We start from the raw sequence: 26650 nt of genomic DNA on the forward strand, positions 1-26650 counted from the left end.
GGACAGGTGTGTCACATGATATAGGTGGAATAGCTGGGTTTTCACTTTGTGTTACTTAAATGTAAGTATTTGATACAACCCCAGACTTTCATACCTAAATGACAAGGCGTAAATCAAGCTGGAGTCAACAAGTGGAAGCCCAAATAATAGCTTATAGTGAGTAGTTCACTTATACTCAAGCAGAGAAATATCTGAGATACATCCATATTACTCTAATATAGGAACTACTGTACTGGAAAAAGTGCCTACGGCAACTACTCAAGGAACTTACACCAGTTAGTTCCTTAGCAGAAGTGATCCTCTAATAAAAGAGCAGAAAACTATTGCATACATTTGCGGATATTTTGGCATGGTCTCTAGGAGGTTACCTAATAGTAGTGGTCTTTTGTACAGATTTTGTGTGTATGCAGTGAGCTATCAAGAAACATCCAAACCTCAGCAGTTTAAGCCTTTTTAAACTTGTAAACATACAAATGCACTCAATTTATGTTCATAATTCTCATTAGCACTTACAAGACATTACCAAAATACACTGGTAAGACTACTAGAGGATGCCCTTCATGATGATGGCTTTAATGTATCTTTGAGAAGTCATTGCCATCCATAAAGGTGTAATTCATGTATATGAGTTTTTAACTCCTGTTGATTACCAGCCACCACAACTGTGGTTTGTCTCTCATCAAAGGAATCTGCTTTTAAACAGCTATTTGTGTACATCATTAAAATGTGACAGTACATTTGGATATTTTGGGATGAATGATGTTACATAAGGAAGGGTGGTGTTTATTAGCCATAGTCTGTAAAAGGCCTCTTCAAATATTACATTTGATTTGGAAAATAAATATTTTCCATATAACCAGTTGCCATATTAAGTATGCCTATGATAGGGCACTGGCCAAGTTACTTTTGGTTATGTCACAGCACCATTGGTTGGATCAAGGAGTTATTGGTTAGTTCATGGCTATCACTGAAGAAAAGGTCAGAACAAAAGAGAGAAATGTTGTTGAGAAATAGTTTGTGTAGCAGGATGCTACCATTTGTCTAAATTAGTCCCAACTAAGTTGTTTGTTCATTTTTAAGACAAGAAATCATTTCCCAGTTCCTCAGGAAAACGTGCTGCTCAGCAATATCACCTGTTTTAACTCCAGTTAGTATTTTTATTGTTTCAAGAAAAGACTTCCAGTAAATTTGTTCCAAAATATGTCTCTGAGTGGGACAAGGACTTACCTTTCTGGGAAGGCAGAGGTCAATACTAGAGGCATTTTGCAGAGGGTTTTGTATAATAGCCTAAGACAGATGTTAGCATAAGAGTTCTCTTGGCAGTAGATTTATTCTAGGTGAATTTTAACTGTTTCAGTAAAAAATGGCAAAGAATTTTTTATTGCTAATAAATGTCTAAAAATGTTAACATTTAATCTAAAGAATGTTGGAGATGTAGATTAAGGAACGAGATAACCATAAACTATTTACTGTTGAATGTATAGTCTAGTTTTTTTTACCTTTCTGAATTACGGATTATTTTTAAAGGAAATGTTTTTTATTTTCACACACACACGTTCCATCATATCTTTTTGCTGCTGCTCATCTTCTCCCAGGTACAAAGAAGTTAGCTGTATCACTGTCATCCTCAAGGAAGAACACCAAAACAAATAAACAAAAAACGCTGTTTACTGATTCCAAACTATCTCCTTAAAGTGAAATCCTAGGCTCCACTGAAGTCAGTAACAAAATTCTCAATGACTTCAATGGGCTATGATTGCACCCTTATTGTCGAAACGATCCTCCCTATTGGATTAGATTCAGCCTACCTCACAAGATTTTTCTCTCTTCCCTTTCTCCTCCCTGTTCAGCATCTAGCACTGTACCTTCCCACATTCTCAGAACATCTGGTGCAGGAAATGTTTCTTCTGTGATTACTTCCCATCTAGAATTTTCTTTCCATCTCTCTCTTTCTCTTTCACTCTCTCTTTCACTTTCCCAAGTGTAATCTGAAAACATGTCTATAGCTGTTAATGTGTTTCTCCCTGTTAGCTATTCATTTCTTTAACTCTAGAGCATTTGGGGTACACTTTGTCTGAAAGATGCTGTATGAAATAAAGCAGCTTTTGTTTGTAAGTAAACACTTAAAGATTGGAATTTATCAAGAATGTTCTCCAGCATTCCAGATGTAATTCAGCTGTTTCTCTTTAACGAACAGAATAAACTAAGAGTCTGTATCTTTTACCTCCTATCCATCTGAAGATTGTTACGAAGAAAAAGCAGGATTGTTTAATAGACTTAGGGGTAAAAAGGAAGATGCGTATAGAAAAGCAGGTTCAGCTGAACAGTAATAGCCATTACTGGACCCCTCAGGTCCTCCATACTTCCCATCACAAGACAATTTCTCCGTTGGCCAGAAGTATCTAGCTACTTCCCTCAAAGAACCTAAGAATGTCACCTACATGAAAACCACAATCTTAAGAAAGGGACGAAAAGACGAATTCATAACCAGTGTTTCCTTTTTAATGCCACGACCAATCCACTTCACTGAGCACACTGATCTATCTGTATCTCTGATTTTGATAAATTTGTGACCATGCTAAGATTTGTGTGAACATTGCCAGCTGTAATTTTTACTAGGTGTATTGAGCACATAAGATGAATGTCGAGCATTTTCTCTCCCACTTCTCAAAGTATACACTAGATTTCAGGTGTTTGTTGCTGAAATACACAACTGCTGCAAAAGACACCAGGCGGTAGCAGTTTTGTTAGTTTGTTTGTTTTAACCAAAAAAAACCAAACAAACAAACAAACAAAAAAACGGTACTTGAAATCAGCATTTCTTGCTTCTTGGATTTTTGGTTTCATTGTTTCTTTTACAGATATCACCAGCCATTGTGCTGCATATGTGCATTTAAAATAAAGTTGCTTTACACTAATACAAAATATTTTTCATTCTCATGTGGATCTTTTAATTCTGCAGGATATTTATGCCAGGAGCAAGTCAGAAAAATATTGATATGTATAGTTCACCTACATGTAACTGACAGCTCTGTCCCAAACTCTTGGAAATTAATTTACCTCTGTGCAGGCCTTTTTTAAAAAGACAAATTTAGCAAAGCTGTTAGATCATTGGCTAATTTATACTTCCACTAGTATCAAGTACATTTACATGAGGTATTTCCATCTGTGTTGCTTTTGTTATTCTAGGGAGGATGAACATGCCCTTATCCAGCAGTACTGCCAAACTCTGGGAGGAGAATCACCTGTGAGTCAACCACAGAGTCCTGCACAAATCCTGAAGTCAGTGGAAAAGGAAGAACGGGGAGAGCTGGAGCGCATCATTGCCGACCTCGAAGAAGAGCAAAGGTTTTGTAATCTGCCCATGCTGCATATGAACTGGCATTTCATTAACTCTGGTTTAATCATGCACACACTGCATAATCCTTGTTTGGCCAAAATGAGAAAAGGGCTTAAGGTGGGCACAGGAGCCACAGTTTCTGCTGAGAATCAGATCAGAGTGTTAGCTGTTCACAATAACCCTTTGTAGATTAAGTTGTTGGGCCTGTGATCAGACACTCTAACAAAGTAGCAGTTTCATTCCTACTTGTTTGTGCTGCTGCTACCTAATTTCATCATATACTTGGAGCCTAGACTGTATCTTGGTGTAAGGTACTTAGACCCCACAGATACAGATAATGAAAAGATTCACTGGATTAGGGGAAAGATTTTAAATTACGTTGTCATGAAATGTAATCTCCTCTTTCTCTTTATAATTGTATTAGGAACCTCCAGGTGGAATATGAGCAGCTAAAGGAACAGCATCTTCAGAGAGGAATAAACCCTCTTGCCTCCCCGCCAGACTCCATTGTATTGCCCCAACACACTTCTGAAGATGCTGAGCTCATCGCTGAAGCCAAACTCCTAAGGCAGCACAAAGGTCGTCTCGAGGCAAGAATGCAAATACTGGAAGATCACAATAAACAGCTGGAGTCTCAGCTTCACCGGCTACGACAGCTGCTTGAGCAGGTACAATAAGTAGGGATTCCCTCTCCTGACACTAGTGCTTGTGAGGTGGCATTCGTGTCAGCATTTAATTTTTTGCATTGAATGCAAATGCATTGAATTTTTTGTGGCAATTTCTCACCTAATTAGCTTACTCTGTTGCTCTCAATTTTATCTATGGGGTGAAAAAGGGATGTGTATATTTCGACCTTCAGTTATAAATATACTTGCAATAGCAAAGAAGCAAAATGATACTTCAGAAATAACCTATTGATAAAGCCTGTCACATGGGGCAAGTAAAGCTTTTTTCTTTCCCTAAAACTGCCAGTTTTGGTACTCTTAGCCAACAGCCAAACAATCATCCAGCATGTTCAACATGCTAAGAATATGGTATTATTTAATTATTTGTTTACAATGTCTTTTCAAGAGCTCAAGGCTCTTGACATCCATGAAAGTGTCAGAACAACTTAAATAACAAAAACAAGTGCAGCAGTTTTCTCAAACAAATACAAAAAAATGAGGGAAAAATATCCCCCATTCCTGCCACGCAAGACACCTGCCTAGCCCTCATCTCTCTGCTCCTTGCCCAAATGGTTGGTCTGGCTGTTAAAGATGAACACCATTGCTTAGAATTACGATGATAGAGAGGCCCAAGAGGTTTGTCTCATGGGCAGTAAAGAAATTAATTCCTAAGGAAAGTGGGGAAAACCAGACAATGCCTTCACTAGCTCTTTTGAGTAACGTATTTATTCCTGGCGTGTTGCAGTGGAGAAGCCGACTTCTTTCTTGCAAGTGTCAATAACTCTGGTGTGGGGATTTTTAACACAGGTTTTATAGATTGCAAGATCTTGGTTTTTTTGTACTGTTTTGGGTGTGGGGCTTAAGAAATGTGCAGAAATGATACATCACCTTTCCCTTACAGATCACCAGTTCAGATCAATTCTAGTTCAATGTCACAAATATTCCCTGGCCCGGGTCGGCCTGGTGAGTGGCCTCAGTTGAATTCTGAGTGAACCAGCTGTCCACATCAGACAAAACAGTTCTGAATATGTCCACATCAGATAAAACAGACATCACACACTTGGCATTTATTTACTTGTATTCACATAGTGGCTAAGTACTGAGTCATACCCTTGTTGTCATTCCTGGAAGAAAGGTCAAGAAATAAACAGTTCCAAAGTTTAAACTATTGTCTCGTCTCTGCAGAACAGTATTAAGATGCACCCGCCCCAGTGATGTATCTGTTCTGCTAGCAGAGGACTTCAGTTCAGTGATGTAGTGGTAAAAAAGTGGGTAAACCTTTTCGGTATTCCAGTCTGGACAGTGGCATGGTAGGCACTAGGGCTGAAAATTCCATATTCCCCACATGAGAAGTGGGTAAACTCCATTTACCCTTATTGCTTCAGTTGCTGTTGCTGTCATTCAGTTATTTTTTTACCAAGACTCAAGTGGCTTAAACATTAGATAGGAACCACTGTAACAATTCCCATTTACCTATCAGTGATCCATCTAATCCAGTATCTTGATATGAGGGTGGCCATTACCTGGTACTTCAGAGGAAGGTTTTAACCCTCCTTTAGAGATGATTGTGCAGCAACATGCACATCGGAGAAGTTTCTTTTGAACCTCAGATAGCTAATAATTAGCCTGCATCCTAAAGTATGCAGCTTTACATTTCTTAAAACTCTTTATTCTTTCTAATCTAACTGTGGATGTTCTTATTGTTCATATAATGGTGTAGTCTTTTTTGAATCCCTGTAAGCTCTCTGTCTCAATAATATCATGTGGCAGTTAAGGTGAAATCTATGGTGTTCAAAATTTTTTTTTCCTTGTAGCAGCTTTGCCTTTTAATTTTATTGGGTGTCCCCTGGTTCTTGTTTTCTGACTGGGTAAATGGAAAAGCACAATTCATCTTCACTATACAGTTCATTATTTTAAACTTATCTATCATGTTACCTCTTCTCTGACCTAAATAGACTTAATTTCCCTCTCTCTTCATATGGGAGTCATTTTATGCTTCTAATCACTGTGAGAAATTTCCAAACCATTTCTCTTTCTGCTCTATTCTTCTTGAGGTGGGGCGATCAGAACTGAGCACCACATTCAAGGTTAGGGTGGACCACTGGTTTACATAATATTTTCCATAGTTTTCAACACGCCTTTCTAAGTGCAAGCCTAACACTTTGTTTGCTTTTTTTTAAACCCGCCACTACACACTAAACAGATGTTTTAGTGAGTGGTCTAAAATGACACCCCAGTCTTTTTCCTGATTTACTTAGAACACAGCAGTGTTTATGAATAATTCTAGTTGTACCTTCCGGGATGCATTACTTTGCTTTGTGTTATACAAAAGATCATTAATGCCTTTATTATCACCACTGGTCCTAATGTGGATCCTTGGGGCACCATATTATTAACCTTTCCATACTGGCCATTTATTCCTACTCTTTGTTTTCTGTCTCTTATCCAGTTCCTAATCCATGACAAACCTTTACCTTTGATGTTGTCACTTCTTTGTTTTCTTAAAGAACCTCTTGTGAGGGATTTTATCACAGGCTTTTTGAAAGACCAAATACATTTTATTTATTGCTTTTCCTTTAATTTTATTGACTTCCTCAAAGAAATCTGTTTTAAAAAAATGTGTTTTAAGAGATCATTTTTCCCCATTGATGAGATGAATGGTTAGCTGACTGTCACAATGTTTCTTTATAATAATCACTAGTTTTAGTCTGAAAATAGACTGTCCTATTTACAGTAATTTCTTTGCCATGACTGGCATTTCTCATCATCTGTTTGTTCCTGTCTTCTGTCAGCTGCAAAAACATCTTTTCTCATTCAGCTGCCTAGTTACAGTGGGTAGCCTCATGATTGTTGTTTGGGTTAATAACCTGTCAAGGAATCTAAAAGTACTGGTACTTTTGTCTCTAGTAGATGTAGAGTGGGTGTCTGTACCCACAGATGTGTGGGGAGAAAACTAATGAAACTTAGAAACTGCCCTGCCATAACAGTCAGATCTGTATGTGAGAGTTTTGAAGGAAATTCTTTAGGGAACAGATGTAGCAGAAATATGCATGCGCTCTCACGTATATATGCACCTATTCCAAGTCACAATTCAGAGGTGAGCATGCTATTTTTATTTTAGCAAGCCCAGGGGATTGGTAGCTATCATGCAACATTGTCATGTTTGTCTGCCTGATTGATTAGAGTCCCAAACATGGAAGTGAAACAGAACTGGCATATGACAGCTTTGACACCAACATGTTAATCGTAAAGAAGAGAATGAAAAAGCTATTTTCTTTTCCTTCTTCAACTCCTTTTAAAGCTACAGGTTTCATGCCACACAAAAACAAGACCCCATTACTAGAGACGTTACAAATCTCTACTGAACAGAGGGTTCAGATAGGGCCTGATTCTGCTCTATTGAAGTGAATGGGAGCATGCCAATTACTTCAATGGGAACAGGATCAGAAAATAAGGCTCTGGGGGTTTTTCACTTTCCTCTGTCACATGGGGCATGGCTCACTTGCTGGTGGATTCTCTGTACCTTAAAGTCTTTAAACCATGATTTGAGGACTTTAATGATTCAGTCATAGGTTAGAGGTTTACTACAGGAGTGGGTGGGTGAGGTTTTGTGGCCTCGTATTGTGCAGAAGGTCAGACTAGATGATCATATTGGTCCCTTCTGACCTTAAAGTCTATGACTCTATAATAAGAAGGGGCAAGGGTGGAGTACAGCTCTCCTTTGTTTGCTAAAAGCAGAAAATAGTTTCCCTCATTCTCTGACTGGTGGAGTAAGAATGTACCTAGCAGAGGAATCTGAGGTGGGTGCAGGAGAAGGAAGCTAATGCCTGACCGAGGTTTCCTGTGGCTCCTTGTCTTTCCCACCAGTGGGTGGAAAAGCAACAGCAGGTGATGATGAAGCAAGAGTCTCTTATCCACCTCCTAGCCTGTAAACCCTCCAACTCCCTCTTTAGGGAAGATAGTTGCATGGGACATTCTGTACTATGTACTACATAGAGAGGTTGTTTAAAATCTCTTTTGAAATGTTTACTAAAATGTAGAAAATTGCTTTAGAATTTCAGAAGTTTCTGGAGAAGAATCTGCCTGCACCGCCTATCTTTATTTGTCTTTTCATCAAATTGAATTGGGGTTGGGGATCAAAATTCCTGTGCACTCGTACTACTTTTGTTTTTCGGATTTTTTTTTTTTTTTTTGGTCCAGCAATATGGCACAAAGCAGCCCTAGTGCAGGGGAATGTCGAGGCCTATTTTCTTATCTCACTTTGTATAATGTTGCTGCCTACCTTATTTTAGATAAGTGTGTCTGAACTCTTCTGTGGTATGTATGTGGGTGTTGATGTGGGAGAAATTAGACTGCTTAGTTTTGTGCTAATCAGATCTAGTAGGTAGAGTATTTACTGGGACTCAGGACTTCTGGGTTCTCAGCTCTGCCACTGACACCTGACCTCTCTATGCTTTAGTTTCCCTATCAGTAAAATGGGGATATCATGATCTCTTTAAAAAATCTTTGAGATCCTCAGGTTGAAAGAGCTATATGGATGGATTTATTTACATATATATTGGATCAAGCCTTATACACTGTTTCCAGCACTAACTAGCATCTGATTCTTTCTTGCCGTCTGCAACACTTGCTTGAAGTGTGAGATTTAATTATCTTTATTGGCATAACCACCCTTAATAAAGCATGCACACATCAAATATTGCCTATTGTTTATAAAATTATATAGCCTTGTTTTAAAATCCAGCTGCAATATATGATTCTCTCCTCCTGTGGCAATGGATTCCACAGACTGACTACAGACTAAGTGGAGTACAGTAGTATCTTCTTTTATTTGTTTTACATTTAATTGCCATTGAATTCACCAATTGTTCTTATACTGTGAAATGGCATAACTATGAGGAAATAATCAGTTTTCACCACTACCTCATTATCTAAACCCCTCAGCATCTCCCTTCCCTCCTAAGTAATCTTGGTTTTGTAATCTCTCAGCATGCTTAATCCCATTTATCTATATCGGAAATTCTAAAGAGTTGATTGCTGTAGCATCGCGTTGTGTGAAGTCCAGACATAACACTAATCTTCCTTACCCACCTTTTTGGTCACAGTTACAGCTGTGAGGTGAGGTGACCGAAACTAGCCATGGTTCTAGCAACTTTGACAATTCAAATGTTCTTTCTCTTACTAATCTCAGTCTACCTGTTAGGTAAGTAAGAAGCTGCCATACCACTGACCTCACACTTGTTGTTCTAGAAGAAGCAATCTCTCTGAAGTAACTTTTGACCCTGAATCTCTGTACCACTGCAGTTTTAGACTTTTCCCAAACTGAGACTAATAGCCGTACCAAATTGTGTGTGATGACTTTCTGACTACCCTGGTCTTCATTGAATGGGGACTGATTTAAGAACAACAAACTCATTTTAGCTAGACTCTCTGGTTGGATGTGAGTTTGATGCTGAATGGTAAGTAATTTAACTACTCAACAGTCAGCCACCATGCCTGTGACTTCTTGATAATAAAACACCTGGAGAGCCTGAAAGCATTTCCATCTCTCTCTCTCCCTTGAATGCAGAGCTATATTTCTTGATTTATGCTTCTTGTTCAAAGCTGGAGTTGGCATGTCATAATGAAAGCAAAGATAAGGTTTGGAGAGGGGAAAAACAGGTTTGTTGAAGTGCCCAATGGAAAAATTCATTCTATTCCTTTATACTGTATATGGAGGGGGGGAACAAACTTGCATCGTTGAACAATTTCTAGGTATCTTTTATCTAGAAAATGTCTGAGGAAATTAAATGTTGCTTAAAAGGCTGTTTGAGCTGGAAAGGGGAGAGCAAGGTTTTCACTATAGGAGTTATTTGTTTTTCCATTTTTTTCCTACTTCCTGCATTGATTAAATCTCATTCCTAGTCATTCTAGATATTTTTTCAGTCTAATTTTCAGAAGTCAGAATGTTAAGCATTAATTGTTTCCACTTTAGTCCCAAAACATTATTCTTTAAAGTAATTTCTGTGGCTGCATTTTCAGCTTTAATTAAATGACACTCTTTAATAGTATGGAAGATGAGTAATCGGCATTAAACAAGATACGTGATCACAGTTAAGATTGCAAACCTGTGCAAAACACATTGTCACGTGCTCATAGCTTCCCAAAATATTTAACTCTGAAGTTGAAATTTTCCATGTCTAGTTTTCATGAATTTTTTAAGGAATGTTTGAACAAAATTCCTTCTGATATTTTTGAGTTATGTTACACTGAACCAACCTTTTGAGCGTTTTTCCATTTTATGTGTGTTTGTGTGCGTATGCACATAGAATCATATCGCCTCTTAGTCATCTCTTTTCTAAGATGAACGATCCTAGTCTTTTTAATCTATCTTCATATGGAAGCTGTTCCATACCTCTTATCATTTTTGTTGCCCGTCTCTGTACTTGTTTCAATTCTAATACATCTTTTTTTAAGTGGGGTGACTAGAACTGTACGCAGTATTCAAAGTGTAGGCATAGCATGGATTTATATATGATTTTATGTGATATTTACTGAATTCTTATCTATTCATTTTCTAATGGTTCCCAATGTTCTGTTAGCTTTTTTGACTGCTACTGCACATTGAGCAGATGTTTTCAGAGAACTATCTATGATGATGGCAAGATCTCTTCCTTGAGTGGTAACAGCTAATTTAGACCCCATCATTTTGTATGTATAGTTAGAATTATGTTTTCATTTGCATTTGTCAGCATTGAATTTCATCTGCCATTTGTTGCCAAGTCATCCAGTTTTGTGAGATTCATCTGTAACTCTGCATAGTGAGATTTAGAGTTAACTATCTTGAGTAAGTTTGTAGTGTTTGCAAACTTGGCCAGGTCATTGTTTATCCCTTTTTCCATATCACTTATAAATATATTGAATAGATGTCTCAGTACAGATCCTTAGGGGACCCACTATTTACCTCTCTCTACTATGAAAGCTCACCATTTATTCATACCCTTTGTTTCTTATCTTTTATCCAGTTTCTGATCCAAGAGAGGACCTTCCCCCTTATCCCATGACTGCTTACTTTGCTTAAGAGATTTTGGTGAGGGACTTTGTCAAAGGCTTTCTGAAAGTCCAAGTATATTAAATCCATTAGATCACCCTTGTCCACGTGTTCATTGATACCCTCAAAGAATTCTAATGGATTGGTGAGGCATGATTTCCTTTTACAAAGGCTGTGTTGTCTCTTCCCAACATATTGTGTTTATCTGTGTCTTGATAGTTTCAACAAATTTGTCTGGTACTGAAGTTAGGCTTACTGGCCTGTAATTAGCGGGATTACCTGTGGGTTCTTTTTTAAAAATTGGTGTTATGTTATCTTATGTTCTTGAATCATCTGGTATAGAGGCCTATTTTAAGTAATAGGTTACATACCACAGTTAGTAGTTCTGCAATTTCATATTTGAGTTCCTTCCAAACTCTTGGGTGAATACCATCTCATCTTGGTGATTTATTACTGTTTAGTTTATTAATTTATTCTAAGACCATTTCTTTTGACACCTAAGTCTGGAATAGTTCTTCAGCAGATTTGTCACCTAAACTGAACGGCTCTGGTATGGGAATCTCCCTCACATCCCCTGTGGTGAAGACCGATGCAAAATATTAATTTAACTTCTCCACAATGGTCTTGTCTTCCTTGAGTGCTTTTTTAGCACCTCGATCGTCCAGTGTCCTCCTCACTTCTTCCCCCCCCCCCCCCCCCCCCCCCCCCCCCCCCGGATTGTTTGGCAGGCTTCCTGCTTCTAAAGTACTTAAAAATATTTTTGTTGTTAATTTTTGCATCTTTTTTTGTCCTATCTAATTATACTTTTACACTTGACTTGCTAGAGATTGTGCTCCTTTCTGTTTTCCTCACTCTAGGATTTGACTTCCAATTTTTAAAGGATGCCTATTTGTCTCTGCCTCTTACCCTGCTGTTTAGCCATGGTGACAATTTTTTGGTCCTCTTACTGTTTTGTTTTGGAGGTTTTGGGAGTACATATTTAGTTTGAGCCTCTATTATGATGATTTTAAAATGTTTCCATGCAACTTGCAGACATTTCAGTCTTCTGACTGTTTCTTTTAATTTCCATTTAATTAGCTTCTCATTTTTGAGTAATTCCCCTTTTTGATGTTAAATGCTATTGTTTTGGGTTTCCTTGGTATTTTCCCCTCTACAAAGATATTAAATGTAACGACATTATGGTTGTTGTTACCAAGCAGTTCAGCTATAGTCTATACATATGTATAAAAAAACCCCACATACACACACAAATATTTTTAAAATACACACTCCACACATTTTAGAACAGGCTATAATGAAAGCAGCAGAAGTTAGAAACTTTGTTTGGACATAACCCTTGTTAACCCTTACTAGTGTTTGCTTGATGTGGTGTGTGTGGGGCGAATTTTATAAAATTATACAAGACTAAACATTTATTTCTGAACATGTTCAATTGGCCTCTCCTAAGGTTTTCAAGACAGCCTAATGGAATGCCCAAACCCTTTTGTAAGATCCTTGCATATTCTCCCTTCCTGGCACAACCAAGGGGTTTGGGCAAGAAGAGTGGACTGTTTTGTGTAATGGAGATTATTTCTTAATGGAACACACGCACAGCCAAACACTGCCTTAACACGAGGGAGCTAACTGGAGGCTGACTATGACAACACTGAAAGGTCAAATCTTTTTATAACTTATTTTCCTAGGAGCTGTATCTTCCTAGGGTCAATTCAGATTAGAACAGATATGAGTGAGGGCGAATTAAAAGGAAACAAGAAATAAAATGAGAAGAGAAAAGGAAGAAAAAAGGATGACAGTGATTAAAGAGGGAACAACATACACACGTATACTCAGTAAACGTAATTTACATAAACCTCTGCATTATTATAATGATAGAATCTTTGTTTCTTAAACTTCTTTTAGCCTGAATCGGATTCGAGAGTTAATGGAGTCTCTCCCTATACTTCACCCCAGCATTCTGCTCACAGCTACACACTTGATCAGGACACCAGCTCACAATTTCATCAGACAGGTTAGTAATTTGGTCAGATGTTGTGCCATGTTTGTTTACAAATGGTTGCATCGAGTTTTACTGATGTGTGTCTGAAGTAGCAATATCAGTCCCCTTATAAATTTCTAGCTTGCACTGCTGAGTGCAAAGCTCACTGAAACTGATAGTAAGTGTTTGCGGAACTGGGCTCCATGAGAAGAATAATATAGTGTTGCGATCTGAGGAAAGAGGACTTGGTTTTTTATCAGTAATGGATGACAGTCTGTACCACTTGGTCTCCTATCCCTTCTGAGAAGAATTACTGACATAATCCCTTCATGCACTGAGGGAAGAGTTAGATCCCATGAGACTCAAGAAACCAACAGCAGCAGTATGCATCCCACAGTATGTGGTTAGGCTACAAAGCCCTTTCTCTTTAAAGAAGTATTATGTCCAGGTTCTAAAGGCAGTTGTGGGTATAATGAATCTCTTCTTATAGTGACGTTCTGATGAAAAAAGAAAGATTTTTACCTGTTAAGACTTCAGTGGGACTTAAGTTGTGCAGACCTTCTGCACATGGGTGAATTTTACCCTAAATGAATATTTTAAATCTTACTTTATTGGAACCTCAGTAATTTGTACTAATGGCTGGTAAAACATTTGCAGATAAACACAAAAAAGCAAGACTAATGCATCAAACTTTGTTTGATCATTTCTTCATTCTTTAATTTATTTTAACAATTACTGTACATTTTAATTACAATATTACATAGATGTAGTACTACATAGTATTTTGTAAAAGTAATGAAATTAGGCTACTACAGGACACTGGGCTAAATTCAGCACAACACTTAAGCACATATTTAGATCCATCCCTAACAGGGCTGCACTTAATTCAAATTATCATTGATTTCAGTTGAACTTAAGCACATGCTTAAAGTCCTTAATAGGGTGAAACCCCTGACTCAAGGCCTCAGTGATTAAATCTTTGCTAAGAAGAGGGGAGAAACCACCACTCCTTGCGTGCAGATCATTAAACTATAGATAATCTGATTGCGATGCAGTGGAAACAATTTAAAAAAAAAAGTCATTGTTTTTTGTTTTTCATAAGGCATTTCTTTCAGTATTGGCATAAAAAAATTAAATAGGACGTGGAACTTTTGTCATGCTGTTTTCATGAATTGATAGATTTCTATACGATGCTTTGTAATAACACTGCCAAAAGTGGAGAAAACGGATTTCCCTAATCATTTCATTGGCTAAATTTAAAAAACCCTTTGAGAAACAAGTAAACTAGAAAATGGCCTGAAAAATGTTTGTGCTGATGGGATTGCTGGTGCATATTGAGCAAAGACTATCTGGAAGATAAATGTTTTTTTTTTTAAATCTCTGATTTGTTTGCTTTGGAAATTACATGACAAATTGTTTGAAAATAGAGCAGAATATCAAATGTGCAGCTGCCAAATATGCTTAACAAGATGAGAGAATAATTTATTTATTTTTAACAGTTAAGTTCTTACATTCTGCTTGATGTGGGCAAGTCCCTCTGGTTAAATCAGGCACAGTGGTTAAACCTTAATAACAGAAAAAATTAGATCAGTTGTAAATTGATAATTTAACTTCCACCTCCCCTCCCAAGACTGGCAACTATCAATGAGCAATTCCTGCACATTACATTACAAATATTTGATAGGGGTTTTCAGTTTAAATATAAAAGAACGTTTAGCTGGTAGGTTAGATGGAAATGACTTTCAGACTCTGTTATGTCTTTTTTTTTCCTTATTAAATTCATTGCTCATCTTGTTGTCATATCTGCAGATGACTTGTTAGTCCCACCTCATGATACCAGCACAGATCTAACAGATGTCATGGAACAAATCAACAGCACATTTCCTACTTGCTGCTGTAAGTGTTAAGTAGTGAAATCTGTCTTTCCACCCTCCCCCTTGCGTCTTTCTCCTTGTCATTCTCTGGAAAGATAACACAAAGTAGTATAGATATGAGACTGAAGCTTATTTGGAAATAAGTCATACGCAGAATATTGACCAAGAAAAATGAAGCTTAACTCTGATAAGAATATTTGCCGAGATGCAATGGCTGTGTAATCCTTTTCTTTCAAACTGTTCGACATACATCGCAAGTGATAAAATGAAGCCAAATGAAATCGTAGTCCTCCTGTGTTTCAAAAAGAAAAAATATTCACCCTAATGTGGTCTACTTTAAGAAAAGCAGATTGTTTCAAACAGGATCTTCATTGGCATGCAGAAGAAGAAATGGACATACGCGGCCAGATTCTCTGCTGGTGTAAGTAGAGTTATGGCACTTATACCAGCAGTGAATTTAGCCCCTGGAATTCTGATTGTCCTCGATCTCTCTGGAATTTAGTGAGAGGGGAAAAGCAGGAGTAGAATCTGTGACGTTTTCTAGGCAATGACTGGTATAACTCTTGGAATCACCAACATTACATTGTACTTGCCCACAAGAAATGAACATGTTAATAATACAGCTCCTCCCTGCTTTAGTTCACAGGCAGTTAAAATATAACCAGTGTCAATTTAAAATATCTTGAAATAGATCAAATATACTGAGAGAGAGAGAGAGAGACATACACACACACACACCAGGCACTGCCTCCTCCCTAGAAGAGCAGAGCACACACTGCTTTATGGAGTGGACCCTGACCAGTTTGACCCGCTTAAATTCATCCTGTGAGAGCACCCTCTCCGCGTGGCTTTTCTCCCTACAGCACCGAAGGGGTGAAGCTCAGTTGCCTTCCTTGGAATGCCTTCCTCTATTCCCCCTGGAGGTCACGGCATTCACATGAAGGAAAGGCATGGAGACAGGGCCAACCTGGGGAGAGAATCATGGTCTCTCTTCCAATGCTGTGAAGACTATCTAGAAAAGATAATACAGCTGGGGGCACCTCAGACATCTGCAAGTGCTTTACATCAGTTAATACATGTATCTGCTGACTTCCTATTGAGTGCCAATGCATTCTTGTTCACACAAGATGGAATCCCTTTAGTTTTGCCAGCATTTTGTGTACGCTGTTTTTCCTAGCAGAGGGCTGTTGCAGGGAGCTTACGTTTATAGTATGTTATAATAAAAGATAATAAATCTCTTTTCAATATTAGCTAAGCAAGACCAAAAACATCCATTAATGCTCGAAAGGTCTGTTGTTCAATAATGTCTTTCTAAAGCTTTATTTGAAATGTCCACAAAGTAATAAGGATAGCTACTAAAAAAAAAGTTTCTTTTATCCCCGCCAAAGAACTCAGCTGTTCACTCACTGTTATAGTCTGTTTCCCAAACTCCACTGAACTCTATTAAAACACTCCCTTTATCTCTCCTACACACTTTACGTGGCTTTGAAGAATTGCATCAGAGAAAATGCATTTTACACATTTTGAAAAAGCAAATGAGTATCTTGCAAAACACATCTTGTTTCAACGGTCCTCTGAGGTCCTGAGTTAGTGCTAGACTACTGGCCAGAACCCACTGCATTGCATATGAAGGGCTTGATTCTAAGAGGTGCTATGTTCCAGGAGCTCAGACTGAAATCAGTAGGCAGTACTGGTGCTCACACCACTTAGATTTGGCCACATGACTGTCTGTTTCTTATTGCAGTTAATGGAAAACACAACGAAAAGTATCCCCTCCTCCCGTGTTTTTTATTTTGCTTCTGTGAAGGCCTGTAATACAATGGTGAAAGCAGTATGGGGTTAAATCATGGTTGGACCTACTCAGGTCCATGGGGAATGGAAAGTCCTTTGGCTCCCTTGCATTGCAGTTCAAGAGTACTGCCATAATCTGAGGGTATGTCTATACTGACGGCGGCAAAGTCGCCGCCTCCAGATTGATCTTTCTGGATCGATTGAGCGGTCAGTGTAGACCCGCTCAATCGATCAGGAAGTCGACTGAGTAAAACCACCCCCTCAAGTAGCGTAGCGCTGCATTGAGCGGAACAGTTCCTGTCGGCGCAGTGCAGTGAAGACGGCGCACAGAAGGGAAGCACAGCAGGCAACGGGAGTTACGCAAGCTACCCTGCGTAGTTTGCGTAACTCCTGTCGACTGCCACCGAGTCTCCAGGTAAGTGTAGACCAGGGCCCAGTCTGTGCTTTCCCTGATCAGAAGGAGTGGAAGAATCTACTGCTCACAGCAATTCTAAACTCCCTAAAGTAGGCTAGTGGGGGTGAAGGTGTGGACCATGATCCCATGCCCTTTCTACATTGGGGAGTGGAGCTGAGCCTGCAAAAGGGCTTCTGCATCCTATCAAAGGGTGTCAAAGCTCCCTCTCTGATACGAGCTTCCCTAGTACCACTAGAGTATTCCTCACAGAGACAGCTGCAATGCTTTCAGCTGATGTGATTCCTTCATCCCCAATGCAGGCTGCTGTTCACCACCACAATATAACTCATGAGGTTTACTCGTGGTAATGTCAGCTATTTTTGCTAACCACTGCAAAGATCTTACTTACTAACTAGCGCTATTTGCCCAAATAGAATTTCTTTTGAGAAATTGAAGTTCTTTTAAAAATTCTCCTGTTGGTAAAATGTTCGAATGCTATATTGCTTTAGACTCAGCACTGTTTCATCGCAGCCCAATCAGCTGTGCTTTTTTATTTTTCCCTTTCGTGAAGCTGGAGTAGCCCCGCTTAGATTAAACTTGTTACCTGTATAAGTATGTAAAGCTTTATAAACCTTATTTTTAGGTGTTCTCTATCTCACTCATTTAAAACCACATAAGGCTAAGATTTGGTTTTTGAGCTGCAGGTCCAAAGGCTAATTCTTTTGCTGAATGGTGGTGCAAATGGTTACGTTGTGGTTCTTACATACTGAGTAATCAAAAAGTTTGGAGCAGATTCAAATATATAGCAGGAGTGGGAGGTTTAAGACTATTCTAACTGTAAAGTAATGTTCAGTTTTAAAAACTGACACAGAGTGAAAAATCCATCCTGAATAAATTAATATCTTGCAAAACACGGCTTGTTTGGTTTCTTCTGCTAGTTAAGCGGGGGGAAGGGTGGGGAACAGATCAAGAGGACAGGTAATTTAATGCTGAAAAGCATCTACTGTGCATTATTCAGAATGTGTTCCAGAATGTCTTCTGCTATGAATGCTGGATGATGAGTTATGATAAAAGTGTATGAGTACTGTGTGCACATCAGATGAGTTGCATTGTCTCATACAGCCACTAATGACAGCAATGGGTGAAGTATAATGGCTTATTTGCTGTTCTGCTGGGATGACAGCTGTGGAACTGTCTATGAATCATATCAGTTCAATTGATTATGGACTGATGCCTTCCTTCCCTCCCCTTGCTAATTCTGATGAAAAGGGACCCAAGGTAGAGGGGGAATACTTGCCTTGCTCCCTTGCATCCAAATGAGCATCAGGATATAATGAACAGAGAAGAGATGTGTTTCTTCTTCTGTAGTGAAATCTTAGAGTCAAAATATAATCTGTTGAGAAAGCTTTGTGTGTTTTAATTACACTAACTGCTCCATGGGACCGTGATAAGGGCCCATTATCCTCAGCAGATAAGATGCTTTAGACCTTTGACATTTTTTTCCCTCCAGACTAGCTGTGAAGGGGAAAAATTAACTATGAAAAATAAGAATTCCTTCTGGGAAAGGGAGGCTCTCTGCTGCTGAAAGCAGATAAAATATCTGGGGGTTTTATTGTTTGGTTTGTTTGTTTTTTTGGAGGGTGAGGAGATGTTCTGTTGTGTATTCTACCAGCATTTTCTTTTCTTTTGTCTCTTGGATCAGGTTTCATATCATTAGAGCTCACATTAGAGGGCTTTTTATAACAAATAGAATGTCAGGTAACATACTTCTTTAATAACCATTTCATAAAGGTACATAGACCGTGACCACTGCTGGAGGATTTATTGCAGCAAACAAGAATTGAGTTCCTCCAGACTAAAGCAGATCCCAAGCTACTATAATTAATGAGAGCCTTATAATAGCGTGTCACTAGCACAGCTGGAAGTCTTTTGTTTTACAAAGTTGAATATATATTGCTTATGTGGACTGTGGACTTATGTGGGCTTACATTGTACTAGATGCTTCAACAATCCCATCTTTTCAGTAGTGTGGGTATTAAATATCTCCTGCAGTAACTGCCAGCAAGTCTGCTCCTATGAGGTGATGAGCATCTCCTGCAAGTTGTTCAGTGCCACCACTTCCCTGTAACTTCATTGAGAGTTGGGGCACTTAGGCCTAGATCCACAAGATTTAGGGGCCTAACTCCCATTTTTGGTGCCTAAGTGGAAAGTCTATACACTTTTGAGGTGCTCAAAACCTCCCCGCTAAGCTGCTACCTAACCTGGGAGACACCTAAAATCTCACAGTGCCTAAATTTCCACAGTTAAAGCCCCCGACGTTTCCATTGATGGGCAGGTGCACTGCTGTCTCACTCTTGGCGCTTGAGAAGGGGAAACACAAGTTCAAATCCTTTCATCAGGCAGATAGGAAAATTGAACTGGAGTCTCCCGTGCTTTGGGTGACTGCCCAAAGCATTGAGCTGAAGGTTATAAGGGAGGCAGCCTCCTCCTTACCTCCCTGTGGCTATTTTGTGTGGGGTTAGGTGTGAGCCGCCATTGTTCTTGAGAGAAGTGGCTTAAGTACCTGACTGCAGAAGAGGGCGCTTGGCTGTGAATCACAAGCAAAGATAGGTGCCTCCCTCCAGCCCAGATTTAGGTGCCTAGACTCATGAGAGGAGCAGATTAAAGGCCCACCCCTCTCCTTCGCATCTGCTGTTGGCTGGCTTAGGTGGTTCCCTGCTCAGCTGGCTGACTTTTGTGGCTCTTAGGTACCTGTCTCTCTCCATGCATTATAAAAGGAGCCTAGGAACCTATCTCAGGATTTGTGGATTCCATTGGCTACTTAGGCACTGAACCTAGGTCTCCCAAGTCCTAGGCTAGTGCCATAGCCACTGGATCATCCTCCCTCTCGGGAGAGCATTATGTTTTTATTAGCTATCCTAGTTTTGTGAAATGCCCACTTCGTTACGAATCATGTGCTGTGTACTAAGTACACTGATGTGTTACACAGGAGCACAGACCTGTATGTACTACTGTGATAGACAGATGTCTTTAAAATAGATAAATACATAGAGACTGAAAAGAATGCAGTTTAGTCACAGCCTCTCTCTTAACACTGGAGTTTATTAACATGTACCAGAGGGAGGAAGTTGGTGCATACAATCTGTTCCAATTTGTTACAGACAAAGCGGTGGCTAGAGGTTTTAATGACAGTGACTTATTAACCTGTGACCTGTAAGCTTATAAATGTGCAGCTAAATAGTTCTTTTGTGAAAACATTACTGATTGAGACTTTTTTCCCCCCATTTCATTTTAGCTGTTTGTTCTCAGGCAATTGCTAAAAAAGCTTCCTGTAAAGTAGCTCACTACATGTTTGCCAAGGATATTTCCCAGACTCCTGTGTGTTTATTTCTGTGCTTATTTCCCTCCCACAAACTGACCTTTACTCTTGCTCCTAGGTTGTTGTGTCTCTTTCACTGACCTTTGTTAATATACTTTGTAAATATTGCTAAATACTGCATTGGCCTCTTCTGTTAAATGTATCCAAAGAAAATCAATCAGAAAAAAATATTGTGAAACTAACGGGGAGAGCATTACTGGGGCCTGGTCCTTTAGCATAGCCCCAAAGAAGTTAGTGTACAAGCCATATAATCTTTGATTCCTAAGGGGTGGTCATTAGTAGCTGCTGTTGTTATGGTTGCACTCATTATGTGCTACCCACACAGTTAAGAAGACACAGTCCCTGCCCCCCAGAAGCTCTCAAGCTAAGATCACAGACAGGCAAATGAGGGAAATGAGTGCTCAATTTGGGAAACCTGGCTTTGGAAAACTTCCCCTCTATAACTTCAACCAAAATACGAAAGCAAGAATGCAACTGATTTCATTCTCTTCCCACCCCCTCTTCCCCCCCAATTAACACATTATGCAAAATTCAGAAAGCTAATGTGCATATCACAGGCAATAAGAGAAGGAGAATAGGAAGAGGGAGGGGTGTTTTGATAAGTTAATTCAAAGTAAAAACCAATCTGTAATGATGTATTTCCAGAATCACTCTGATCATTTTGCTTTTATATTCTATCCCATTCCCCTGCTTTCATTTCTTTGTCTTGTGAGAATGTAAACTCTTCAGGGCAGGGACTGTATTCCTTTGTGTATGGAAATAGCCTAGCTTTTTTGTGCGTGTTAATAAAAATACTATGAATATTGTGTTATTACTCTTAACTGAAATCCAGATTGCTCTAGAATAACTCACATTTATAGCTCAGACACTACTGTACTGCAGCAATCGAAGTATTGTACAGGTGCATAAGGTACAAAGTGTTAACTGTCAGCAAACCAGATGCTCATTGTTTATAATGGTATGATAAATTAGAGTAATTATGATGCTAAGAAAATTATGCTTTGGCCCTCAAAGCACCATTCACCTTTTTTACATTTTATGTAGTTTACATAGGAAATTTCCCCTCCTTCTGTTGCAAAAATTCTCTTAAGACAATAATATTTAACTCTTGCACTATTCTGTACTTTTGCATTTTAATTTCTTTTTTCTTTTTTTGTATTTACAGCAAGTCTCACTGGCAGACCACAGGTATGCTACATGTTGCATAATAAAGTCTTTTAGTACTGTTAATGTAATGCAGGCAGAAAAGTTCCTCTGGATTTTGTAATGAATTCCTGGCTTTCGGATATACACATCCAGTCGACAAAAACAAAGCAAACTAGTTTGATGTTTAAATACTACTGAATTTTTGTAGCAGTAAGTCAAAAAAGATCATTCAAAAATAGGTGTCACTTTTTGCTTGGATGGAATGTTTGCTAATAAAACTACAGTAATTCCTGTTGTAAATTGCAGTAACAAAAATAGCGTATGCTGTAAATATATATATATATATTTATGAGAAAGTAATGCCATATATCTATCAACAACAGAAATAGTCTAATTTTCATGGCCTTGTAATGTCAGCTCACTGTTTTCATTATTAAGTAACTCTTATAAGCACACAAAAAAAAAAAGTCTCTGTACTTTTTAATCTCAAAAGTTGAATTGCTCCACAACTTGCAATTCTTAGATTCAGCCATTTCTCTGCAAGCACACTTTGAAGATTTGGACCTAACACTCCAAGGGCAATCACTTGACCTATGAGTTAAAATTGCCTTTAAAAAATTAGAGTGGGGTTGCTCTCCCAAATCATCATCATTTCTGAAGTGGAATAAATTAAATTGAAACTCACAGTCAATGACTAAATAACTTTGGGCTGCAGTCCCTTTAATATTTTCCCTTAGTTTAACTTGCTTTGTTTTCCAGAGAAGATCTTTGAAACAGGCTTTCTGAGGACTTAAATTTGCCCCGTGAGTTCTCTGATGAAAGTTCCAAAACCTTTGTTTTTGTAAGAGATACAGTATGGTAAGCAGATGGCCAGAGACTGCTAAATCTGTCATTCCACAATTTCCGCACCTATTGGAGAAAGGGTGCTACTCTCTCAATACAGGCTCCAGAGCATGTAAGCAAGTATCCCAGCATAGTGGACTGATCATGAAGCTAGAATCTGTGTATTATTTCCAGCTCTGCCACTGACTCACTATGAGGCTTGGGTAAGGCTAAAGGATAAATGCTAAGCATTATCATCCATGGTTGTAATACCCAGTAAGCCCACAAATTTTCTTTGGACCAGATTCAGCAAGAACTTAAATGCTAAATTGCTAGAATTATTAAAGTGCTTAGCACAAAGCACTTTTAAAAGGCTTATTTTTAGCATGTTCTTATAGTTATGCAAAAGTTTACGTGTTTTGCTGAATCCAGCACCTGTAAACCTAAAAATTGGAATTTTTATTATCTCGTTTATTTTAAATTATCTCAAAATTTCATATTTGCACTCTGTCATGTATGTTCAGGGCACCACATAGAGGACAGTTTATGTACCTAGTACTGATGGTTTTTCTCATCACTACAGGCAATGTAAAGTATTCATTTGGAAGGCCCCCAACACTTCCTGACCTGCAGTATGGCCCTTTTCTACAAATGCCAATCACAAGTTGTGCTTAGTCAGAAGACTGCATGGGACCTTGGAACATGCTGTTCAGCTCTGATTGTGTGTTCTACTTGAAACAGTAAAACACTGAATACCCAAAGATGAGGAAGTTGTGTTTTTATAATAGAATGTTTGTTTTTTTTCCTTCTTCCCTTTCTATGCAACTGTAAATTAATGAATAGTGGAGTATTTGGAAATGATTATACATTTGTTGTCATTGATTTGTATAAATATATAGCATTGGGAAAGGGGGCGGGGGCTTTATATACATTCTTTTTAATAACGGTAAAGAGAACTGCATAGAGTGTGGAGCAAAATGTTACATTTATACATTCCTTTCAGTTCTTTGCATTTACACTGTAAAAACCTTCATTTAACTTCTGACACACTTGCTGTTCTGTACAGGTTATTTATACTCGTGTCAACTATCTAACCAGATAGAGTTCTGAAGCTCCTTTAGTTGTTTCCAAGATTGGCAAAATAACAAGTTCACATAATTTGCACAATTATTATTTAACAAAAAATCTCTTATTGCCAACGTGTGCAGGCTAAGTTCCATTTCACAATTGTATACCCTCTTTTAAAACTACTAAAAAATAAGTGCTATGCACCATAATGACATTTCTAACAGATTTTGTGTGTCTAATAGGTTTTTTTTGTTTTGTTTTTGTTTTCAAGCTTTATTTCAACTGAGAAATCAGGAGATAGCTACATGAGGACCTAAAATATTTTAAGTTGTTTTTAGTAAGATCTCTTTAACTAAATGTGATTTTATTTCCCTCAGAGACAAAGCTTTCTCGCTCCAAGTTGTGCCAAACATTTTTTAAAGCCTTGATTCTCCAATTTGCAAAGTAAAGAGAAATCACCAGGGATTTTACACGTAAGATCTGAACACACACACATTTTTTATATTCCTTTTGGAAATGTTTATTCAATTAAGAAGCCCTTTCCAATAATGTCAGTGCTGGAACATTTTCTTTAAACCAGTTCAGGGCAGCTGAATGTTTTCATTCAGTCTTGCTCTTTATTTTGAAAAGCTCATTTGTTGATTTATTTATGTGCTTAAGGTAGGGATAATTGTGGGAAGGTTGTGTCACTGCTTTATGATAAAAATATTCAAATTAGCAAGCAGGTGATGGGTTCTTTTGCCTTCACTGTTGAGTTTACAGTGTTGCATGAACACGGGCTTTAATTTCAGAACATACATCTGATTGGTAAATTGCATGCAATAACCAATTTTCAGATATAATGTGAAGAAACAAAATTGTATCCTAAAATAATGTTGTTGAAGAAAAACCTCTGAATAATCTCGATTAACCTACAAAATTGGTAATTCTGTGGATATTAATTCTAGAGGGCATGCAGGTAAAACATCGGGATTTGTTAATATCTGATGATCTTCCGTGTCGTGGTGCCTCCCAGAATGTCTTACATTCATAATTTTCACTCACGATTGAATGCTTAAGGCATGGACTGAGCATGGGATTGCCCAAATTCTAATCCTGACTGATGCAGATTTAGTCTGAAGCCGTGGGCAAGTAATTGAACCATTCTGCCTCAGTTTCCCTATCTATAAAAAGGGGATGATAATACTTGCCTACTTCTCAGAGGTGTTGTGAGGCTTAATTAGTTAATGTCTGTAAAGTGCTTTGAAGATTAAAAGTGCTATATAAATGCTATGTATTATTATTTTTGGATGGGGGTGTGGGGGAATTGTCAAGGTGGGAAGGGGATAGACTGGCTATTATATGAATTCTTCATCTAGGAAAAACTATATTTGTAGTAGAGTTATTTTGAGAAGGAAAAAAGTTTTACAGAAGAGGAAAAGCCATGACTGCCTTTCTACCTCAGAACCATCTTCATGAGTAGTATTGGAAATAGCTTTATGCTCTGTTCTCTGCAAGCTATTTTGCTTTTATCAGGCCACATCATATCAAAGCAAGAAATCCTTTAAAAATTTCCCTGAATTGAAAAGGTCTCAGTAGTCAATTTGGTGGCTTTTTTGTTCTGATTGTGAAAACTTATGTATAAAATTGTTTTTTTGCCTGTGTTTTGTATGCAAGCTATGTCCTCTACTCTGCTGCCAAGTAAAAGCTCCTTAAAACACTACATTGTAACATTCTTCCTCTGAGACAGTAATAAATAAAAAGAATATATTGCAGTAACACTGAGAAAAGGTATGGCATTCTTTTGAGTTTTGTGGTACAGAATGATCACGTTTCTCTCTTCTTACCTGCTATATGTTTCATTTGGAGTAAAATGAATTTTTAACAGAAGTTTGTTTTGATATTCCTCTGCTCAGAAGTAAACCACATTTTAAAAACTATTCCTCTGGGATAGCATTTCATGTTTCAAAGTACATTTATCAAAATAACATGGGGGAAAATAAAAAATAAATCTGTGCATATTCTTCTGCAGTTTTTTTCCTGTGATTACACACATACTATGTAATCCTTCTCTGCTGTATGACAGATTTTATATTTAAACAACCAAGCGATTAACTGCTTGCTTTAAACAAAAAATAAAAGTGTGCTGAGTGTATTATAAATAACAATGTGAATACCATGTTGAACATTGGACTTGCAAATTAATCTCCCAGCTCCATTTGAATTCAGTCCCTCAGTTTGTATACAGCCTTGTGTATTCTATCAAACAACATATATTTTGTAAGTGATGGTATCTCATTATTTTCTGGTTTTAAATATGTTACAATAAGGTCATATTAACCAGTTCCTAGGAGATATGACACTCTTAAAACATTTTGAACAGTTTGCTATAGTTTCCTAATAAGGTTGGTTGTTGCTACGTATATAAATTTTGTTTATAAAAAACAAGCTGTGGGGAAAATTGACTTATTTGCAAAGCATTCAAATGATTCAATAGTCAATAAAAAGTTTGATTGTTGGAAAAGTTTGAAATAGGAATTGATCTGCTTTAAAATTGCTATATTTAATGTGAAACTTTACAATGCCAGCCATTTGTTCTTCAGACCATTTAAGAATATGTATTAAACTAGAAAATTTGAAAGGAAGAAACACAATTGAGCACAGACTTTTAAAATGTGTGCTTGCATGTTTGTAGAGTGGAAGGGGAATAGGAAAGATGTAGAGCAGTCGTCTAGGACATGATTTTTCAGATGCACTTAACACCTGTGAAAATCAGACCCTTTTTAATGTATTTCCTACATAGCCCCTTAGTGCCTCTTTCTCCATAGCCCTTCCAGCAAGAGCCCTGTCTTTTTTCCACTGCCTTCAGCAAAAGGATCCCTTTGCTAGGCTACACTACAATCTCCTGCTGAGCTCAGGAACATGTACTACAGGTGGGCTCACTTCATGTTCTCAACCTAGCTTCTCTTACGCTGTTCCTTTGCTCCCCTCTTGGGAGTCACTCTGGGTCCCAAGCCAGTTTTTACACACAACAGTGCCCAGTGTTGCCTGGCTTCTCTATGCTGGCTCCTGGCCTGAAGGAGTGGTTCTGTCACCATTTCCCAGTGGGTAGAAACCTTCCATCCCTCCTTCCCAACACTGTGACCATCGATGATCACCTCTTGATTGTAGGAAGTTCACTAGTTCC

At 38.2% G+C, this 26650-nt stretch overlaps 1 protein-coding gene across 1 annotated transcript in view; it reads left to right on the forward strand.

Annotated features, from left to right (window-relative positions):
- The window catches only part of UTRN (utrophin), a 503387-nt gene extending 477958 nt beyond the window's left edge, over positions 1–25429 (forward strand). Inside the window, exons 71-76 of the mRNA XM_067542236.1 lie at positions 3190–3348; positions 3765–4008; positions 12935–13043; positions 14820–14906; positions 21614–21636; positions 23000–25429. Coding sequence (XP_067398337.1) covers positions 3190–3348; positions 3765–4008; positions 12935–13043; positions 14820–14906; positions 21614–21636; positions 23000–23008 — 631 coding nt within the window. The 3' untranslated portion in view covers positions 23009–25429. The remainder of the gene's footprint in view (positions 1–3189; positions 3349–3764; positions 4009–12934; positions 13044–14819; positions 14907–21613; positions 21637–22999) is intronic.
- Positions 25430–26650: the final 1221 nt, after the last annotated feature.

The sequence above is a fragment of the Emydura macquarii genome, unplaced genomic scaffold, assembly GCF_026122565.2.
Source record: "Emydura macquarii macquarii isolate MOO-44397 ecotype Brisbane River unplaced genomic scaffold, CSIRO-AGI_Emac_v2 contig_705, whole genome shotgun sequence".
Lineage (NCBI taxonomy): Eukaryota > Metazoa > Chordata > Testudines > Chelidae > Emydura > Emydura macquarii.